The 21,741-nt window shown below is 46.9% G+C and overlaps 2 protein-coding genes across 2 annotated transcripts; both read left to right on the top strand.

The window, feature by feature from the left end:
- The first annotated feature begins 583 nt into the window (after positions 1-583).
- On the top strand, positions 584-21,486 carry LOC140118294 (uncharacterized). Its single transcript, XM_072136057.1, has 10 exons — positions 584-675; positions 1,481-1,600; positions 1,723-1,902; positions 1,982-2,105; positions 2,188-2,252; positions 2,486-2,606; positions 3,155-4,935; positions 18,334-18,353; positions 19,929-20,279; positions 20,358-21,486. The coding sequence occupies exons 2-10, from the start codon at positions 1,523-1,525 to the stop codon at positions 20,857-20,859; spliced, it is 3,222 nt and encodes a 1,073-aa protein (XP_071992158.1). The 5' UTR covers positions 584-675; positions 1,481-1,522; the 3' UTR covers positions 20,860-21,486.
- LOC140118288 (gastrula zinc finger protein XlCGF66.1-like) lies at positions 14,491-17,726 on the top strand. The gene is made up of 5 exons (XM_072136029.1): positions 14,491-14,541; positions 16,771-16,890; positions 17,013-17,192; positions 17,272-17,395; positions 17,481-17,726. Exons 2-5 carry the CDS (start codon positions 16,813-16,815, stop codon positions 17,573-17,575), a joined length of 477 nt encoding a protein of 158 aa, XP_071992130.1. The 5' UTR covers positions 14,491-14,541; positions 16,771-16,812; the 3' UTR covers positions 17,576-17,726.
- Positions 21,487-21,741: the final 255 nt, after the last annotated feature.

Raw genomic sequence — 21,741 nt, 5'->3', positions numbered from 1 at the left:
CCGTGACATTGGGGAACATCATGGCGAGCTTCTGTTTGGGCCGAAATACATCATGTGGATCACACAGGTTCAGTAGCTGTATGTGACAGCCGAGCCTCATGTTTAACCCTTTCGGTGCCCCCTCTCTAAACATTACATCAGTATCAGTGTTTTAATTTGAACAAGTGATCAGATATCAGCATATGTAAGGGAGAGAATCTGCAGAGGACACTGGATCATGTGACCTCCAAGACCTTTGGCCCAACCTGAATTGTCAGGGGATGAAGTGGACCCAGTACCTCAGAGATGGAGCCCAGGGGAGCAGGTTCAGCCCCCTGTGAAGCTTATAATACACAGTGGGAGCTGAGGCTGAGGAGCCGCCAGTTTCCCCTCCTGCTTGTAGATTAAGATCCTGACTATATATTGGAGACAATGGCGCCTCCTGCTGTATATTACACCTGTACATGCTGCTGCTTCTAGCTACCATGTGCTCTCATAGAACAGGAGTAGCAGATGGCGCAGCCGCAGTCAGTGCGCAGGGTGCTACAAAGGAGTCACTAGAAATAGGTGTGATGTCACTGGTCATGTGGTTTGTGAGGCGGAAAGACACGCCCATTCTTAGCGAGTCCCCGCCCCTTTCCTTGACATCACATTTCTAGAGCAACTACAAGAAGCTGAAGCAGCGATATTGTACTGGTGTGTACAGCGCCCGAGGGGGAGAGGGTGTACATTACATGGGACTGCAGGCTGGAGGGGGAGAGGGGTGTACATTACATGGGACTGCAGTCTGGAGGGAGGAGGGGGTGTACATTACATGGGACTGCAAGATGGAGGGAGGAGAGGGATGTACATTACATAGGACTGCAGGCTGGAGGGGGGAGAGGGAGGTACATTACATGGGACTGCAGTCTGGAGGGAGGAGGGGGTGTACATTACATGGGACTGCAAGATGGAGGGAGGAGAGGGATGTACATTACATAGGACTGCAGGCTGGAGGGAGGAGAGGGGTGTACATTACATGGGACTGCAGTCTGGAGGGAGGAGGGGGTGTACATTACATGGGACTGCAAGATGGAGGGAGGAGAGGGATGTACATTACATAGGACTGCAGGCTGGAGGGGGGAGAGGGAGGTACATTACATGGGACTGCAGGCTGGAGGGAGGAGAGGGGTGTACATTACATGGGACTGCAGGCTGGAGGGAGGAGAGGGGTGTACATTACATGGGACTGCAGGCTGGAGGGAGGAGAGGGGTGTACATTACATGGGACTGCAAGATGGAGGGAGGAGAGGGATGTACATTACATGGGACTGCAGGCTGGAGGGAGGAGAGGGGTGTACATTACATGGGACTGCAGGCTGGAGGGAGGAGAGGGATGTACATTACATGGGACTGCATATGGGAGGTGGTGACACTGCATCTTACCTGTAATATCCTCCAGTCACTGGTTTTCTCTGGATTCTAAAATTTTCTTTGTTTTTCTCCGTTTCTTACAATCTAGAATCTTCTGTATCAGAGAATATTCCGGAGCGACGCATCAGGGATGGAGAGAGACCGGGACAAGATGGCGGAGACCGTCCTACACCTCACCCTAGAGATCCTCTACCGGCTCACAGGAGAGGTGAGATCCTGGTGATGTCACATGACCTCGTTATCTCTGGTAATAACAGGTCATGTGACTGGGGGTCATGTGACCCCGGACATGTATGTAGTGATATTATTCCTGTGTCTCCCCATAACCAGGATTACACATTAGTGAAGAAGACGTCTAGTGAGCGCTGTCCGGCCCCTGTGTATGAAGAATGGGGGGGACCCCTGCACCCCATCCCGGGGTCTCCCCCTCACCCCCTGATACATGAGGAGATGAATGTACAGGAGATCCTAGAACTGACCATGAAGATGGCGGAGCTGCTGACTGGAGAGGTGACACTGCTGGGAATGCTGGGACATTATACAGTAACTGGAGGCGCCGGGTGGTGACTGTACCCATTGTGTGTGTCAGGTTCCTATAAGGTGTCAGGATGTGGCTGTCTATTTCTCCATGGAGGAGTGGGAGTATGTAGAAGGACACAAGGATCTGTACCAGGACGTCATGATGGAGGACCCCCGGCCCCTCACATCACCAGGTAATAGACAGGACTATAGACACGTGTCCCCTCATTATCTGTATAGAAGAAGGAATTTAGTCTCTGTATGTGATCCCTACAGTCACATCCAGGGAGAGAAGATCCCCGGAGAGATGTCCCCGTCCTCTTCTACCACAGGATGATCAGGTAGGTGGAGATCTCCCCTATGACCTGTAGACGCCTGTGACCTCCTTGTCTTCAGTCTTATCCCTCAGTATTATATGTCTTATACTTGTGTAATGAGAGGAGGAGATGGAGGAGCGGAGGTGACCATAGACAGGACATGTGCTCTGGATCTTCTCCATGTCCCCCAGAGATAAGTAGCGCTGGATTCCCTGCGTCTTCTCCATCTTCTGACTATTATAATATTTGTTTCTCAGCTTCTGAATGAGGACAATGATCTGGACAGTATCAATGTTGTAGCCGTAACCATAAAAGAAGAGACGTCTGTGAGTGATGAGGATGAGTGTAAGGAGGACGTCCCTGCAGGTATCCGCCCAGGTGAGTAGTGACCGGTCATGTAGAAGTAAAGAATTTTGATTATTACTATTCTAAAAAAATCCTTGTGTTAACCGTCACCTCTGATTTTTAGGATTTTGTAGCTTCATGAAAAATGACTCTGCTGTTGGCTTGTAGAAATGAGATGTATAGTTTAGGTTCTCTGACACTTTACAGGGATATTGGATATTAGTGGGAGTCGCGCGGGAACCTGGGGGTTTGCAGGTACTTGTCCTCCCCTCTAGGTCATGCAGGTGACTTGGGAGTAACCCTGAGGGCGCTGTCTGGGTGTTGGCCCATTACCTCCATATGGAGACCACCAGGGGGCTTCCTCATGGAGCACTCTCCAGGCAGTGACCACTGATCTGAATGTGTTATAGGACATCAGTGTATATGGAGATGGGGCTACAGTTCAGAGGTTAATAATACACTACAATCTCTTTCCCCCCTTTGAGTTGCTTAATAATTTATTTACAAATGTTCCAAATTGTATCTAATTTTTACCTATCAATTTGTATGTTATTGAAAAATTATCCTTTTTTTTTTGTAAGATAACTCTACAAGTAGCTCAGAGGAACATCCAATATCTTCAGACTTTAAAGTAAATGATGCCTGTGCCACACAAGATACATGTGAAGCGCATACCATGACCCCAGATATACCCCCAGCCGCCGAAGGTCCATCATCTGATTCTGTTATCCAGGTCCTATCTTCAGATTCGTCACAGACCATAAAGCAAAATGAAACACATGGAAGGGATCAAGAATCTTGCACAGGAAAGCAGAAATCTCAATCTACGGAATGTGGCAAATTTTCGGACAGGAATGCAGAACTTGATCAACAACAGAGAATTCACACAGAGAAGCCATTTTCGTGTACAGAAAGTGGCAAATATTTTAGTCAAAAATCAAATCTGGACTTACACCTGCAAATTCACAAAGGAGAGAAACCAGATTCTGCTCCAGAAAGTGGTAAATGCTTTACTCAGAAACCAACTCTTGTTGAACATCAGAGAACTCACACAGAGAATAAGCCCCTTACGTGTTCAGAATGTGGCAAATCTTTTAACCTCGAGTCACAATTGGTCAGACACCAGAGAATTCACACAGGAGAGAAACTATTTCCGTGCTCAGAATGTGGGAAGTGTTTTATTGGAAAATCCGTTCTCGCTAGACACCAGAGAATTCACACAGGAGAGAAACCATTTTCATGTTTGGAATGTGGAAAATGTTTTAACCAAAGTTCAAACCTTGTTTTACATCAGAGAACTCACACGGGAGTGAAGCCTTACTCGTGTCCGAATTGTGAGAAGTGTTTCTCAAAGAAAAAAAGTCTTGTAGAACATCAGAAAAGGCACACAAAACCATTTTCATGCTCTGAATGTGGCATATGCTTTAGCCAGAAAGCAACACTTGTTGAGCATCAGAAAACACACAAAAAGAAATTTATATGTCCTGACTGTGGCAAATGCTTCAACTGCAATTCAAAATTGTCTCTACACCAGAAGATTCACACAGGGGAGAAGCCATTTTCATGTCTGGAATGTGGAAAAAGTTTTATCCAAAAATCAAATCTCGTTATACATCAGAGAACTCACACAAGAGAGAAGCCATATCCATGTCCGGAATGTGACAAGAGTTTCACAAGGAAAACAAATCTTGTAGAACATCAGAACGTGCACAAAGGTGTCGAACCGTTTTCATGCTCCGAATGTGGCCTACGATTTAGTCAAAAATCGACTCTTGTTGAACACCAGAGAACTCACAAAGAGAAGAAGCCATTCGCATGTTCAGAATGTGGCAAATGCTTCAGCAGCAAGTCCAAATTTGCTGGACACCAGAGAATTCACACAGGGGAGAAGCCGTTTTCATGTTTGGAATGTGGCAAATGTTTTGCCCTGAAATCGAGTCTTTTTATACATCAGAGAACACACACAGGAGAGAAGCCATTCTCATGTCTGGAATGTGCGAAATGTTTCTCATGGAAACATATTCTTGTCGAACATCAGAAGATTCACAAAAGGATAAAACCGTTTTCCTGCTCAGAATGTGGGAAACACTTTACTCGGAAAAAATATCTTGTTACACATCAGAAACTTCACGCAGGGGAGAAGCCATATCCCTGCTCACAATGTGGGAAATGTTTTAGCAATAAATGTAATCTTGATACACATCTAAAGATTCACGCAGGGGAGAAGCCGTTCTCCTGCTCCGAATGTGGCGCTTGTTTTTCTCTGAAATCCTATCTGGTTAGACATCTGAGAACTCACACGGGAGAGAAGCCATATTCGTGCTCGGAATGTGGGAAATATTTCGCCTATAGATCAAGTTTTGTTAGACACCTAAGAGCTCACACGTGAAGGGCGCCACTTCCTTTTGTTTTTTTAAAAACCTTTACATCATTAATCGTTTTCACTTTTTCATGTAATTTTTAAATTTACATTTTTTTGCAAAAAGTTGCTAAAAAGTTGTCATTTTGCGTGAAGAATACACTGTATATGTTAAACATTTGCCTTGTCTTCATTATTATAGATGAATTTTTTTTTTTAATTTAATTTTGAAATAAACGATAGTGTAGACACGTACTAAGAGGACTGATTAGAGAGCCGCTTTCTTGTCTCCTGTCTATTACCTCATTAGCCAGAGATTCCTGACCATAAACTGGCCGCAGACAGAGGTCATGTGATTTCTATCTCTCCATGAACAATCGGCCTGCCATTCATGAATGTAGGTAGGATCAAGGTCCTGGCAGGGCAATTGGTCATGGACATATAGAGATCACATGACCCTCCATCTGCGGTCATTTTATGGTCAGGAATGTGTAATAGATGTTTTGATGAAATTATAGGAAACTATAGCAAGATTGAGGGGGCTATGTCACCACCCGCCTCACTATCCCTCTTGAAATCTCAGTCTACGAATCCCCATGTCCGTGTCTCAGTTATATACTTGCTACCTTGGGGTTGACTTCCCAATGCGATATAATCCCGTTACGGATGCGGCTGCTGTCAAACGATAAGTTGGCTACAAGTCTCTTTTTCACTGAGGCTAGTGAAGAGGGACTTCCGGCCATTCAGGGTGGTGAGCTGGTTTTGTGCCATACCGGAGGTTGTGTGGACAACTCTACCTCATTTCCTGCGCCTCCCAGAACCTGAAACAATAATTGACCTTGCACACCGCTACTGGGGTCCAAAACATCACAAAGGCACCTTATATAGGTAAGTAACATCCTGCCTCCCCACACATACTTAACAACACATTACAAAAATCATGAGGTCAAGTGGACGACCCCTTCAACTTTTCCATTGCGGGTCACCCCGCTGGTACTGTTTATGTGTTTATCGGTGATTCAGAGTTGAATCCGTCACCATATCTATGATGACAGCTACGAGAGGACCTGGCATGAATAAATTACAGGTGACTGGGATGCATTTCTATTATAGATATGTGTATTATACAAACCGGCCCCTGTCCCCAATGGGGCCCACAATCTAATAAACCTACCAGTATGTTTTTGGAGTGTGGGAGCAAACCGGAGGACCTTGAGGAAACCCACACATGACACATGTGTTAACCAGCTTGACCTGTCATCTGAAAACAGGTGTTTTTACTTAAAGGGGTGGGGGCATGTGTTTGTGTACGTATGTAGTTGCACTTCAACACTTACGTTGATGAAGTCGATCAAGTGCCGGAACACTTGGGGTCCGTCCACCCATAGTTGTCTTGTTCTCCGGTCTTCTCCCCGTGTCTAGTACAGGGTCTTGCCATATTCATGCAGGGCGGTGTATTAGAAGCAGACTTGGTTATTTCCAGTATACATTGTTTCTCCATGACCACGGTTTGAGTATATGTATCGTGTCATTTTGTATATTACTCAGCATATTGTGCCTTTCTTGTTCTAATGACGACCACTACACATTATTATTTTTTTTTCGGGAGCAAGGGTGTTCTCAGAGGGTGATTATACCAATTTTTACCTTCTTGTGGGTTTTGTGTAAACTTTAAAAGACATGTGCCCCCAGGTGGAGGATTGTAAACCCAGCACACTGACATACTGGTGTGCGCCCCCTCTGGCAGGGTCTGTTCTTCTTTTACCTCATAATTCCCTTGTTTTTACAAAAATTCTCTCAGGTTCATTTGCATAATTTTTAAAGCCTTTCTTTGTAGAAACCAGGGCATAATAAGCTAAAAGAAGAGCGGATCCTGCCAGAGGGGACACACACCAGTATGTCAGTGTGCCGGGTTTACAATCCTTGACCCGGTGGTAGATGTCCATTAATACAGTTTTAGTGATTTTAGATGTATGTTATACCTTGTTTATTTATTGGATCTTGATAAAGTATCACATTTTTGTAACTTAGATTGGGCCTTTTTGTGAGCATCCTCTGTGCACAATTTTCTGAATCGTAATGTTAAAGATATTACACTGGACTCAGACGCCATCTTACGTATTGTCGGACATTTTAAAGATTCAGCATTATTTCACATAACTTTGTGAAATAATAACTAAGTTTGGGTGTTTCCCTCCTGCAAACAAAGACTTAGTGCTCACTAGCACCACCTAGAGGAAGGTATCCAGGCGAGCACCTGGGAAGTTTCAGTATTTGCATGTAGCCAATAGTATTAGACTCCTTTGTGTGCTTACATCCAATAGTGTTACATTTCCTGGGTGAGAACACCCAATTATAGTTGTTGCTTTCCTAATTACACGCCTTATGTAAAGTGCCTTATGGTTTTCTATAAATGTCGGTCCCTCAATAAACTTATCAGTCTTGTTGCTAACTTCCAGCAAGGACAGGTCTTGTCTTTTCATTCAAGTTAGTCAATTCCAGCGCTGGACACAGACTCATTTAATTTGAAAGTCACCTTACAATGATTAGGGGTTTGAGCCCCAGATATAAATCTATAAGAAATGGCGTCTCCTGGTTGGGCATACTTTTATGGACATCTAGCCATCGAGGTGACCTCCGCAAGAGTCCAGGCGGCCAGTGACCAGAACTGACAATGACCGCTCGTCGGGGTAAGTCAAGTCTATTTCTGTCTACCTTGACTGTAGTTCTGTTTCACTGGCTGAAAGGGACTGGGTAAGGTCATCTCCTTGTGTGATATTATGTACTTTGCCTTATATGTCCATATATAATAGTATGTTCACTTTATGTGATAAAGGATCTCTTGTAAGGTGATTGACTGACAGAGACTGGACGTGACAATGTATGTTGTAGAAAAAGGTCTGCAGTGCCCTCTTGTGGATTGTTGATGTAGTTCAGAAAGTTTGTGATGGTGGAGATTTTTGTTCATGTAAGCGCGGATAGAATCTGGAAGTTTGCAGAGACAAATTCTGGCCAAATTTACGTATCGTTCCTTCGGGATTGATGCGGCCCCGTGATGCGGGAAGGACAGCAGAGGCAGGAAGGACACTGACGGGAATTTTACAGTTGAGCGTTATCTCCTTGATTTCTGAAATATTGTGTGAAGGTCTCTAATTTGTACTTACTGATAGGTAGCGGGGTAGTCTGGAGCTGTATGTACGGAGGATGTCTATAGCCCTTGAACAAAATCAGGTATTCCACAGATTCCACAAAATGGGTAGTGAGCAAAGTAAGACTGTAGCTGGACACTGCAGACCTAAAAAGGCAACTGACATAGTGTCACACAGGAAAGGTAAAGAGTGGGTAAAAGGAAGTTATGAGGTATTGAAGTCTTTGGGTATGTTAGATGGTCCCCTGAGTGTGCAAAGGTAGGAGACAGCACTTGATGTAAATGGTGGCTGGCTCAAAGACAAAACTGGCACACCCAGGCAGAAGGTTGTTTTGATGTAAGTAGAGAGATAATGACAAAGGAAAGTGGATGGGGTTGATTACTGGAGACTTAGACCAGTGACTACGGACGGACCAGGGCAGAGGGACAGGAATCCTCGAGAGTGCTCATTAAAAAAAAAAAAAAAAATCTTTTGGAATGCAACCAGCACCCTCTTAGACTCCACCCCCGTATCTGGGGGGTTAGAGAAGATGACACGCCCTACCATCTTTCAGTGGTGGCCATCTTAAGACAGTATATTCTTTTCAAGTCCCTGAAAGTTAATTGCCTATAACTCTACACTGTAGGCTGGTTGTAGGATAGCAGCTGAGTCACCCTTGAGGCGTCCTGGCGGACGTTTGAAATATAAATAAAATGCCGGCAGGTAAATATTTTTACCAATTTCAAACATTTGCTAAGGGTCTTGAGTGTGCAACGCTGTTTGTTTATTTTGTTTATTTTATTTTTAAACTTATTTGATTCTGACAATTGCAGAAAAATTAGTAGAAAAAGTGTTGCAATGTCTCTGGTACCTGCTTTCTGGAGTTGAAAGAGTTAATCAGGGGGAGATCTCTGTGCAGCTGTGCAGCTGGGCTTTGTCTTATCTGTGTCTGTGAGAAGTGGCCTTGAAGCACACAGAAAGCATCTGTGTTGAGTGGGGGAAACAGAGCTGACAATCTAAAAGACTTAAAGGAATTTGCTTGTGATAAGAATACAAAGAGACACCGTCTAGGAAACGTAGACGGCCCCAACAGGGCGGGACAAGGGGGGGTGGTAATGGACAAGGATGTCAGCAAGAACAGTCCCCCTCTTCTGAAAGCCCCCCCAAATAGAGTTAGTGCCTTTCATTGTAGAACTCTTCCCTGTTGGCAAATGTTTTCCTCTCTGTGCCCCTACATGAGGATTGCCAGTACCTATTTGCCTTTACCAGTTCAGTATTCCAGTATATCTGATGCAGATTCCCACAAGGGGGGTAAAACTCCCCAAGCCAGTACTCCATACTACACGACCCTACAGGGAGTAGACTGGCAGACTAGCCCCTTACTGGATGTTCTCCTTTTCAGTATGCGGAGGACCTACTGTTTTTGTTTGCCAGGATGCATTTATTGACCTTATGTGTTTTCTGTTCCAGAAGGGTTGCAAAGTTTCCTGAGACAAGCTCCAGTATTGCCAGGAGAAGGTGGTCTTCCTAGGCTACTGCTTCTCAGCCACAGGCAGATACCTGACAGAGGAAAGAAAGCTGGCAGTCCAGAATGTGCCCCTGTCCTGAGGCCCTAAGCCTCTTCACATGTTTCTAGGACTGGCCAGTTCCTGCAGGCCTGGGATAAGGTCTGCTGCCTCCAGCCTGATGTTGCCCCTTGATAATTGAATTGCCTCTTCTCCATTTGCCCATAGTCAAGAGGCAATTGATGCATTTCATAGCCTTAAGCTGAGAAATCCTGTGTGCCCCGGCCCTAGGCACATCCCACTGGATCAAACTTTCATTTTATTTTGCACTGAGTATCTAGGCCACAGGTGTCCTAGCCCAGGAATGTGGTGGCCTCCCCAGTGGCCCACTATTAGGCCCGGTTAGACTCAGTCGTGAGGGGAGCCCCTCATGTGTCAGTAGCTGCAGCCAGCAATCTCCTCAGCATGGCCAGTGAGCAAAGGCCTAGACCCTAGATCACTCAGTTACAGTGCAAACCCCACATACCTTGCACAGTGTCCTCACCCAAGTACAGCCCAAGCATCTGAGCAAAGGCTCCAGTGTGCACTCCTGATGCCCCAGGATACACTGATAAGGTGCACAGCTCTGAATCCTTCATTCTGTCACCAGTCTTCCAGGATTCAGAGGGGGGAGAGAAGGGTGATTAATGCAGATGTTGAGTTTTTTCTCATAGATGGCTCCAGGTCTCCAGGAGAAGACAGACGGTTCTACACCGGATATACAGTGGTCAGTGGCGCACATGAGGTAGTACAAGCAGAACCACTCCCTCCACACAGGTCAGCGCAGGAGGTGAAGTGACGGCACTCAGGGAAGCGCTACAGCTGGTGGAAGGTAAAAGGGCAAATATCTATACTCAAGGTATAGTTCTGGGGTCTAAACACGACTATGAACCCTTATGGAAGGCTAGTGATTTCCTCACCTCTGCAGGGACCCCCGTTAAGCATGGCACGCTGGTTAAAGAGCTCATGGATGCTCTCTTACTTCCACAAGAGGTGGGGATAATAAAAGTAAAAGCACACACAATTTGGTAACTCCACAAGCCAAGGGCAAGTATGTGGCTGACGGGATGGCGAAGGCAGCTGCACAGATGGAGCCCAGAGACTGTCCTGAAGTCTCAGCGGTGAGTTCTGAGCTAAAAGTTTGATCCACAGGTGTTCCAGTCCCTGGTGGCCCGAGTGTCATCAGAAGTGAAGGGAGTGTGGCGGAAAGCTGCAGCCCAGATGCCGATGGGACCTGGATGCTGGGAGAGAGGGTGTGCCTGCCAGGAGCCCTGCACCCGACAGTAAGTCAAGTAGCCTACGGACACATACAAATCCAAAATGGCCATGCTAGTGCTCATAAACCATTAGTGGTTTGCCCCGGGCATTACTACCCCTGTCACTAGACTAGTGAAAGTCTGTATAGTCTGTGCCCGCCACAACCCGGGTAAGGTGGTAAAGACCCCACGGAAGGTGACATCCAAGCCGCTGTATCCCTTCCAAAGACTGCAGATGGATTTTATCCAGCTACCAAAAGTGGCACGTAGGAGTACGTGCCTGTGTGCATTGATCTCTTTCCAGGGTGGCCAGAAGCTTCTCCCATGACCAAGGCTACTGCCAGAGCTGAGGCAAAGAAGTTGGTGAGTGAGATTTTTCTGCAGGTTTGGACTTCCAGAGACCATAGAGTCTGGTCGCAGAACCCACTTCACTGGACAGGTAAAGACCTGAAACCTTGTCCCTCCTGGGTGTAGAACAGGCCCTGCACACCCCTTCCCGAATTAGCTGTGGGTTTGAGAGAATAAATGGCACTCTTAAGTTAGAGATCCAAGAGGCCATGGAAGCAGGGAAACCATGGAGCGAATGCTTTCCTGCTGCCCACCATACAGTTAGGAACACCCCCAACAGAAAGATGGGATTGTCCCCTTTGAAGTATTTTTTTTTTTTTGGCTGTGCACCCAGACTAGGCCCCTACTAGCAACAAGACAATGACCTTCTATAACATTGACAGCACAGGTAACCCTGTATTAGCAGTGTCTGATGTACAGGATTTGTGGGGATAGGAGAGTCAGGTCAGGCCTAGAGGCAGGGAAGGTGAGTGTGCTGTGATAACACTTGTGTATTCCTTCCTCGTGATCCCCAGGGATAAGTTTGACACATAAAGTAAAGGTAGAGAATCCCAAAGAATTCTGAAGGTCTGAGAGAGAAGCACCTAGATGACAACGTTTATATAGATACAGTGGGAGCACCAAGGGGGGTCCCAGATGAGTACAAGGCCCACAATCAGATATGGGCAGGTCTAGAGTCCATTATTCCCCAGAGAGCTATGAGTAAAGATGTTGGTTGGGTTAACTGGTTTTATTGTAATCAACAGAGATTTGTGATTGTATCCGAGATGCTTCCCAGAACCGCATGGCTCTGGACATGATCCTTGCTGAGAAGGGAGGAGTCTGTAAGATGGTGGGAGTGGGATGACATCGCCCCCTATGGATCCTTTACCCATGCACTTGAAGAGATTGAAGGACTGTCCAGGGAACTCAAGAGAAACTCTGGGGTGGACACTTTGTCCTTCACTTTGTAGTTGGGGGATTGGAAGGGTTTCCTTTAAGCGGGGGTGATATTGGGGATTGTGATTTTGCTCTCGTCACTTATTGCGTGTTGTGTGGTCTCCCTCATCAAGTCCACCATGTCCCAGATGGCTGTCCAGGTGGTAAGAACCATGACAGGAGAAGTGCCGGTGTGGAGGATACCGTCTTGTTGAAGAACCAGCCTGTTAATAAACCCATAAACTATGGAAACACAATGATGTAATTTGAGTATGCGGGCCTGTAACCCCCGAGTGACTGGCCTCCAGGGGATCTGGTGAAGAGTTAACAAGTCCAGCAGGTAAGGGCTTAGCCTACCTGTGGGTACCTGGAGTTTGAGGAGGTCACTCTGGACAACAGTTACAGGCCTTGCAAAGCTCAAAAGGGGGGAAATGTTAAAGATATTACACTGGACTCAGACGCCATCTTACGTATTGTCGGACATTTTAAAGATTCAGCATTATTTCACATAACTTTGTGAAATAATAACTAAGTTTGGGTGTTTCCCTCCTGCAAACAAAGACTTAGTGCTCACTAGCACCACCTAGAGGAAGGTATCCAGGCGAGCACCTGGGAAGTTTCAGTATTTGCATGTAGCCAATAGTATTAGACTCCTTTGTGTGCTTACATCCAATAGTGTTACATTTCCTGGGTGAGAACACCCAATTATAGTTGTTGCTTTCCTAATTACACGCCTTATGTAAAGTGCCTTATGGTTTTCTATAAATGTCCATCCCTCAATAAACTTATCAGTCTTGTTGCTAACTTCCAGCAAGGACAGGTCTTGTCTTTTCATTCAAGTTAGTCAATTCCAGCGCTGGACACAGACTCATTTAATTTGAAAGTCACCTTACAATGATTAGGGGTTTGAGCCCCAGATATAAATCTATAAGAGTAACAATCATGAACATGCAACTTTTTAGCCATAAAAATCAAAACCAGCACAACAAACCTGAGTTGTTATTACCTACAACCCCCCCCCCCCCCTCAGTGTTTAGGAAAGCTACTAGTTTCCTGAAAGGACATCTACCACCAGGATGAAGGATTGTAAACCAAGCACACTGACATACTGGTGTGTGCCCCCTCTGGCAGGATCCGCTCTTCTTTTATTAATAATAATTCCTTTATTTAGTGCACACAGATTCCGCAGCGCTGCACAGAGTTTGCCAAATCCCCAATAGGGCTCACAATCTAATCATCCTACCACTATGTTTTGGAGTGTGAGAGGAAACCGGAGGACCCAGAGGAAATCCACACAAACACGGAGAGAACATACAAACTCTTTGCAGATGCCCTTTTAGCTTCTGTCCTGGTTTTTACAAAAAAAAGGCCCCTCAGAGTAATTGCATGGTTTTTAAAGCCTTTTTTTTTCTTAAAAACAAGGGCAGAGGAAGCATAAAAAGAAGAGTAGATCCTGTCAGAGGGGGCTCACACCAGTATGTCAGTGTACTTGGTTTACAAGCCTTCATCCTGGTGGTAGATGCCCTTTAAGAACTTCAGATAGGGTGCTGAAAACTTCTTTTAAACCCAGTATTATGAAATCTTTTCTAATATTGTTCAGCCAAATATCCTCCCAGAGGAATTTTTGTAAGATCGTGAGTAGAACATCCGGAAAGCAGACCCTCAAACGTCAAACCAATGATGCCAGACCTGAAGCAGACTGGTAAATATTTTTTTGGTCTCTGTGCTACAGGGGGCAGCAGTAGGACCACCACATGCAAATAAAAGGCAGGATGGATTTTAGGGAGAAGTAATAGGGAGATTCCAGTGTGTCTGAAAAACTACACTAAACCTGCAGTCACTCCCCTGTGCTGTATACATGCACCTGCAGTCACTCCCCTCTGCTGTATACAAGGACCTGGAGTCACTCTCCTGTGCCCTATAGATGCACCTGCAGTCACTTCCCTGTGCTCTATACATGCACCTGCAGTCACTCTCCTCTGCTGTATACAAGGACCTGCAGTCACTCCCCTCTGCTCTATACATGCACCTGCAGTCACTCCCTTCTGCTCTATACATGCACCTGCAGTCACTCCCCTCTGCTCTATACATGCAACTGCAGTCACTCCCCTCTACTCTATACATGCACCTGCAGTTACTCCCCTGTGCCCTATTTGCACCTGCAGTCACTCCCCTCTGCTCTAATACACAGACGTGCAGTCACTCCCTCTGCTATATACACAGACGTGCAGTCACTCCCTCTGCTATATACACAGACGTGCAGTCACTCCCATCTCCTTCATAATTCAGGTGCAGTCACATCTCTATATTACTTCCTGTTGTGTGACCGGTTTTGTGAGTTGTGAAGCCACGCCCCTTCTCTGAGCCCCCGCCCCTTCCCGTGACATCACATCTCTCACTAGAAACTGTCTACAGGTATATAGAGCTTCAGCGATGAGAGCGCGTTACATGGGACTGCAGGCTGGAGGAGGAGAGGGATGTACATTACATGGGACTGCAGGCTGGAGGAGGAGAGGGATGTACATTACATGGGACTGCAGGCTGGAGGAGGAGAGGGATGTACATTACATGGGACTGCAGGCTGGAGGAGGAGAGGGGTGTACAGTACATGGGACTGCAGGCTGGAGGGAGGAGAGGGGTGTACAGTACATGGGACTGCAGGCTGGAGGAGGAGAGGGTTGTGCATTACATGGGACTGCAGACTGGAGGGAGGAGAGGGGTGTACATTACATGGGACTGCAGGCTGGAGGGATGAGAGGGGTGTACATTACATGGGACTGCAGGGTGGAGGGAGGAGAGGGATGTACATTACATGGGACTGCAGGCAGGAGGAGGAGAGGGGTGTACATTACATGGGACTGCAGGCTGGAGGGGAGAGGGGTGTACATTACATGGGACTGCAGGCTGGAGGGAGGAGAGGGGTGTACATTATATGGGACTGCAGGCTGGAGGAGGAGAGGGGTGTACATTACATGGGACTGCAGGCAGGAGGAGAGGAGTGTACATTACATGGGACTGCAGGCTGGAGGGGAGAGGGGTGTACATTACATGGGACTGCAGGCTGGAGGGAGGAGAGGGGTGTACATTATATGGGACTGCAGGCTGGAGGAGGAGAGGGGTGTACATTACATGGGACTGCATGCTGGAGGGAGGAGAGGGGTGCAAGTTACATGGGACTGCAGGCAAGAGGAGAGGAGTGTACATTACATGGGACTGCAGGCTAGAGGGAGGAGAGGGGTGTACACTACATAGGACTGCAGGCTGGAGGGAGGAGAAGGGTGTACATTACATGGGACTGCAGGCTGGAGGGGAGAGGGGTGTACATTACATGGGACTGCAGGCTAGAGGGAGGAGAGGGGTGTACACTACATAGGACTGCAGGCTGGAGAAGGAGAGGGGTGTACATTACATGGGACTGCAGGCTGGAGGGAGGAGAGGGGTGTACATTACATGGGACTGCAGGCTGGAGGGAGGAGAGGGGCGTACATTACATGGGACTGGAGGGGGAGAGGGGTGTACATTACATGGGACTGCAGGCTGCAGGGGGAGAGGGATGTACATTACATGGGACTGCAGGCTGCAGGGGGAGAGGGATGTATATTACATAGGACTGCAGGCTGGAGGGAGGAGAGGGGTGTACATTACATGAGACTGGAGGGGGAGAGGGGTGTACATTACATGGGACTGCAGGGGGAGAGGGATGTTCATTACATGGGACTGCAGGGGGCGAGGGATGTATATTACATAGGACTGCAGGCTGGAGGGAGGAGAGGGATGTACATTACACGGGACTGCAGGCTGGAGGAGGAGAGGGATGTACATTACACGGGACTGCAGGCTGGAGGAGGAGAGGGATGTACATTACATGGGACTGCAGGATGGAGGGAGGAGAGGGGTGTACATTACATGGGACTGCAGGCTGGAGGAGGAGAGGGGTGTACAATACATGGGACTGCTGGCTGGAGGGAGGAGAGGGATGTACATTACATGGGACTGCAGGCTGGAGGGAGGAGAGGGATGTACATTACATGGGACTGCAGGCTGGAGGGGAGAGGGGTGTACATTACATTGGACTGCAGGCTGGAGGGAGGAGAGGTATGTACATTACATGGGACTGCAGGCTGGAGGGAGGAGAGGGGTGTACACTACATAGGACTGCAGGCTGGAGGAGGAGAGGGGTGTATATTACATGGGACTGCAGGCTGGAGGGAGGAGAGGGGTGTACATTACATGGGACTGCAGGCTGGAGGGAGGAGAGGGGTGTACACTACATAGGACTGCAGGCTGGAGGAGGAGAGGGGTGTATATTACATGGGACTGCAGGCTGGAGGGAGGAGAGGGGTGTACATTACATGGGACTGCAGGCTGGAGGGAGGAGAGGGGTGTACATTACATGGGACTGCAGGCTGGAGGGAGGAGAGGGGTGCACATTACATGGGACTGCAGGCTGGAGGGAGGAGAGGGGTGTACATTACATGGGACTGGAGGGAGGAGAGGGGTGTACATTACATGGGACTGCAGGCTGGAGGGAGGAGAGGGGTGCACGTTACATGGGACTGCAGGCAGGAGGGGGTTGTATATTACACCTGAAGTCTCTGGATTTGCACATCATCTTCTCTTCTTTCTCTGTTTCCTACAATCTAGAATCTTCTGTATCAGAGAATATTCCGGAGCGACGCGTCAGGGATGGAGAGAGACCGGGACAAGATGGCGGAGAGCGTCCTACACCTCACCCTAGAGATCCTCTACCGGCTCACAGGAGAGGTGAGATCCTGGTGATGTCACATGACCTCGTTATCTCTGGTAATAACAGATCATGTGACTGGGGGTCATGTGACTCCGGACATGTGTGTAGTGATATTATTCCTGTGTCTCCCCATAACCAGGATTACACATTAGTGAAGAAGACGTCTAGTGAGCGCTGTCCGGCCCCTGTGTATGAAGAATGGGGGGGACCCCTGCACCCCATCCCGGGGTCTCCCCCTCACCCCCTGATACATGAGGAGATGAATGTACAGGAGATCCTAGAACTGACCATGAAGATGGCGGAGCTGCTGACTGGAGAGGTGACACTGCTGGGAATGCTGGGACATTATACAGTAACTGGAGGCGCCGGGTGGTGACTGTACCCATTGTGTGTGTCAGGTTCCTATAAGGTGTCAGGATGTGGCTGTCTATTTCTCCATGGAGGAGTGGGAGTATGTAGAAGGACACAAGGATCTGTACCAGGACGTCATGATGGAGGACCCCCGGCCCCTCACATCACCAGGTAATAGACAGGACTATAGACACGTGTCCCCTCTGTATTATCTGTATAGAAGAAGGAATTCAGTCTCTGTATGTGATCCCTACAGTCACATCCAGGGAGAGAAGATCCCCGGAGAGATGTCCCCGTCCTCTTCTACCACAGGATGATCAGGTAGGTGGAGATCTCCCCTATGACCTGTAGACGCCTGTGACCTCCTTGTCTTCAGTCTTATCCCTCAGTATTATATGTCTTATACTTGTGTAATGAGAGGAGGAGATGGAGGAGCGGAGGTGACCATAGACAGGACATGTGCTCTGGATCTTCTCCATGTCCCCCGGAGATAAGTAGCGCTGGATTCCCTGCATCTTCTCCATCATCTTCTGACTATTATAACATTTGCTTCTCAGCTTCTGAATGAGGAGAATGATCTGAAATGTATCGATATTTTGACCATAAAAGAAGAGACGTCTGTGAGTGATGAGGAGGAGAGTAAGGAGGACGTCCCTGCAGGTATCTGCCCAGGTGAGTAGTGACCGGTCACAGATCTGTAGGTGGATGTCGTCGCCAAAGGCACACAAGCCCTCAAAGTTGGGAGTTCTGATCAGGTGGCATTTGCGTATCTTAAAACGGTTATAATTCAGGCATAGCCTCAGGAGCAGCCTCTTCCAGGAGGTATGACTGGTGCGATGGGTAAAATTCTGATGACTGATCTTCTTCAAGCACATAGTGACGGTGCATGACAAGGCCTTAGCGGTGGGCACTATTGCTGCTCGGATATTTTGTACTGACTGACGATCTCTCTAGAGCCCTCCTGGAGACTGAGGAAGTATGTTAGGTTGTAGTCTATCCTTCCTATCAACCAGAAATTTGGTCAGGAACCTCATTGAAGAGGGTGATCGGTCTATAGGCCACAAACAACAATGAAAGACTCCTTGGGCCACAAACATGGCAAGGAATAGGACCTGCTCCATCATTTGCGGCTATAGTGCGAGGCTGTGGAAACCACGGCCATGTACATGAGCCCATGGACAGCTGAGACAGTGGCTAGCACATGGACCTAATAACAATGGTGGCATTGTAAGAGAGTGGGGCCCTAAGCGTCTGTTTTGTAGATTAGGTTAAAAAGTCTTGTCAAGTAGGAAACCAGCTCTTTTCGCAAAAGGGAGTAATATTCCTGCAAGAGGACATATGGGCCCGGGGGGTTGTTATGAGATCCAGTCTTACAGAGCCAGCTGGTCTTCAGAAAGAGGTCACAGGTAGAAAGGTTTAGATCTAAGCTCTAGCCACCAGTGGGCGAGAATGAGTGTCATGGACTGGGGTCTCCCATATTGTCTGTCAGATTTTAATTTCGACTAGAGTATTGCGGCCTTCAACGTTACAAGAAACTATTCTAAAGGATTGTAGTTAAGTGTGTAAATGTGTTGGGGTCAGATTGCCCCGGGGGCGTCATCCTGCCTTATGTAGATTATATGGATCATCCCTGCCCGAGCAGGCGAGGATAGGCATGGAGCACATCGGGTCCCACAATAGTGGTAAAGCTCAAGTGCGGAATGACAATTAACTAAACAATAGATGACATGTCAAGAAGCAGGAGGGGAACAGTCGATCAGCAATATCAGGAACCAAGACTGGGTGTGTCCTACCAGAATGAGAACCTCAAATAAGGGAAAGAAAGGGGGGTATAGGAAAAGGGAAGTGTATATAAGTAGGGGTGGGCGAGTGGGCACAGAGATCATAGCCAGACTGGTAGAGCTCAGTCCTCTAAGCTGCTCCATTGTCTACAGGGTGTAGAGTTGTCATGAAAACGGTTTCTTCTTCTATGTGACCGGAGTAGAGAAGTCCTGGAAGATCAGGATTTAATGGCCAGAAATATGTGATGTCTGCAGTCTGCTCATTAGAACTCATCACATGAGGTACAGATATAAAATAGCCGGTTCCCAGAAGAACAGTAACCGGGAATGTCTGGCAGGGTGCTGATATGAAGCTTACTTACGGGGAGTATTCTATAGACTCCATATGGAGTAGGTTGTTGTAGCAGGGGACAGGTGCGGTGGAAGCACCACAGAGGAGGGATGGGGTCCATGGAGCCCCAGGTGGAGAAGAGAAGTGTGCCATATATGAAGTACTGCTCTAGAGAGTAATCCTGAGGGCGCTGTCTGAGGGACCCCCTGGTGATGGCCCTTTTATCCCACTGTACAGCAATCTGGACTTCAGTGTAGGGAGACCACCAGGTCTTTATAAAGTAGTTTCCAGGAAGAGACGGCTGATCCTAAGGACACCAAATTTATCTACCCGCTTTCCAATCTGTATGTTAATTATTACATAGAAAAGTTGTAAAATGCTGAAATAAAACTTTTTTGTTTGTGTTTTTGGCAGAAGACTACACAAGAAGCTTAGAGGAACACCTAGTACCTTCTGATTTTAAAGCCTCCAGTTATGTGATCACACAAGATATATATGAAGATAAACCCCCATCCCCTCACAGCAAATATCTGTCATCCAATCCTATTATACAAGTCTCATCACAGATGGTAAAGCAAATTGGAACTCAAAGATCTCACACAGGAGAGAAGAAATATCATTGTACAGAATGTGGCAAACTGTTTAACCACAAATCGGAACTCTATAGACATCTGAGAAGCCACACAGGGGAGAAGCCATATCCATGTTCAGAATGTGGGAAATGCTTTACCAAGAAATCAGATGTTGCAAGACACCAGAGAATCCACACGGGGGAAAAACCTTTTTCATGTTCAGAATGTAGCAAATGTTTTAACCAGAAATCAGAATTGGATAGACATGAGAGAAATCACACTGGGGAGAAGCCGTTTTCATGTTCACAATGTGGGAAGTGTTATTCTCAGAATTCAATTCTACTTAGACATCAGCGAATTCACTCAGTGGAGCCCTTTTTATGTACTGTATGTGGAAAGTGTTTTAACCAAAAATCAGCTCTTATTCGGCATCAAACACTTCACACAAGAAAAACATTTTCGTGTCAAGCATGTGGGAAATGTTTTTCTCAGAAAAAATATCTTCTTCAGCATGAGAGAACTCACACAGGGGAGAAGCCATTTTCATGTTCCGAATGTGGCAAATGTTTTCACCTGAAATCAGATCTTGTAAGACATCAGAGAATTCACACAGGGGAGAAGCCTTTCTTATGTCTAGAATGTGGGAAGTGCTTCACAAGGAAAGAAAGTCTTGTCGAACATCAGACCATTCACAAAGGGGCAAAACCATTTCCGTGTCCTGTATGTGGGACATGTTTTAATCAGAAATCAGATCTTGTTAAACATCAGAGAATTCACACGGGAGAGAAACCGTTCACATGCACAGAATGTGGTAAATATTTTACCCAGAAATCTAATCTTGTTACACATCAGAGAACTCACACAGGGGAAAAGCCATATTCGTGTTCAGAATGTGGGAAATGTTATACCCATAGAACATATCTTGTTAAACATTCAAAAACTCATACGTGACACCCGCTTTTTTTCTGGAAAATTGGTAAAAGGAAAAGATGTAAGTTAAAGGGAAAGTCGCATCAAAAGAGCGAGAAAAAGTGATTTGGAGCAGTAAATAATGAGTTGGAAATCTGCAATCACCAATAAATAGTTGTGATCCAAAAAGCAGAGACTCCAGATAAAGCCCCTGTATGAGCCGTGTGAAGAGAGGATTACACATTAAGGGCCAGATTTCACAGACCAAGATGACCTAGGCCAGTGATGGCGAACCTATGGCACGGGTGCCAGAGGCGGCACTCAGAGCCCTTTATGTGGGCACCCGGGCCATCGCCCCAGCACACCAGACAGGACTCAAAAAATCTTCCTGCAGTTCCAAACAACTTAAAAGATGCTGCTTTCAGTTGTATTTTGATACTTACTTCGCTACTTTGGACTGTAGAAAGAGGGAGAATGAGTAGACAGGGCTGAATTATCTGTGGAGGATCTCCTGCTGGCCCCATGATTTTCTCTGTGTACAGAGGGACACTAGAAAGAAGCTACAATTATGCAAAATTTCCATCTTTCTGCTGTGTTGCTGTTCTCAGGAGGCCAATATGATTGAAAGTTGTTGAACAGGGAGCAATAAGTTACTGCTTTAATTTTTAGTTGGCACCTTGTGATAAATAAGGGGGGTTTTGAGTTTGCAGTTTGGGCACTCGGCCGCTAAAAGGTTCGCCATCACTGACCTAGGCCAATTCCACCACTGAGGTGTCCTATCACTACTATATACCAAACTGCATCCCACATTTGAGGCATCCAAGATTGTATCCAACCACTGAGGTGTCCTAGAATGTATCTACTGATATACAACCACTAGGTGTCCCATCGCTCAAGCATCCTAGATTGTATCCCACCACAGCA

This window comes from Engystomops pustulosus, chromosome 1, assembly GCF_040894005.1.
Source record: "Engystomops pustulosus chromosome 1, aEngPut4.maternal, whole genome shotgun sequence".
NCBI lineage: Eukaryota > Metazoa > Chordata > Amphibia > Anura > Leptodactylidae > Engystomops > Engystomops pustulosus.
The sequence above is the reverse complement of the archived record's forward strand: the minus strand, read 5'-3'. Positions and strand labels throughout refer to the sequence as shown.

Bases quoted from the DNA above. Each gene is read 5' to 3' on its own strand.
- LOC140118294 (XM_072136057.1), top strand. From the start codon at position 1,523: ATGGAGAGAGACCGGGACAAGATGGCGGAGACCGTCCTACACCTCACC. The intron at 1,903-1,981 runs GTGACACTGCTG...TGTGTGTGTCAG, and splicing joins CGGAGCTGCTGACTGGAGAG to GTTCCTATAAGGTGTCAGGA. The intron at 2,106-2,187 runs GTAATAGACAGG...TGATCCCTACAG, and splicing joins CCGGCCCCTCACATCACCAG to TCACATCCAGGGAGAGAAGA.
- LOC140118288 (XM_072136029.1), top strand. From the start codon at position 16,813: ATGGAGAGAGACCGGGACAAGATGGCGGAGAGCGTCCTACACCTCACC. The intron at 17,193-17,271 runs GTGACACTGCTG...TGTGTGTGTCAG, and splicing joins CGGAGCTGCTGACTGGAGAG to GTTCCTATAAGGTGTCAGGA. The intron at 17,396-17,480 runs GTAATAGACAGG...TGATCCCTACAG, and splicing joins CCGGCCCCTCACATCACCAG to TCACATCCAGGGAGAGAAGA.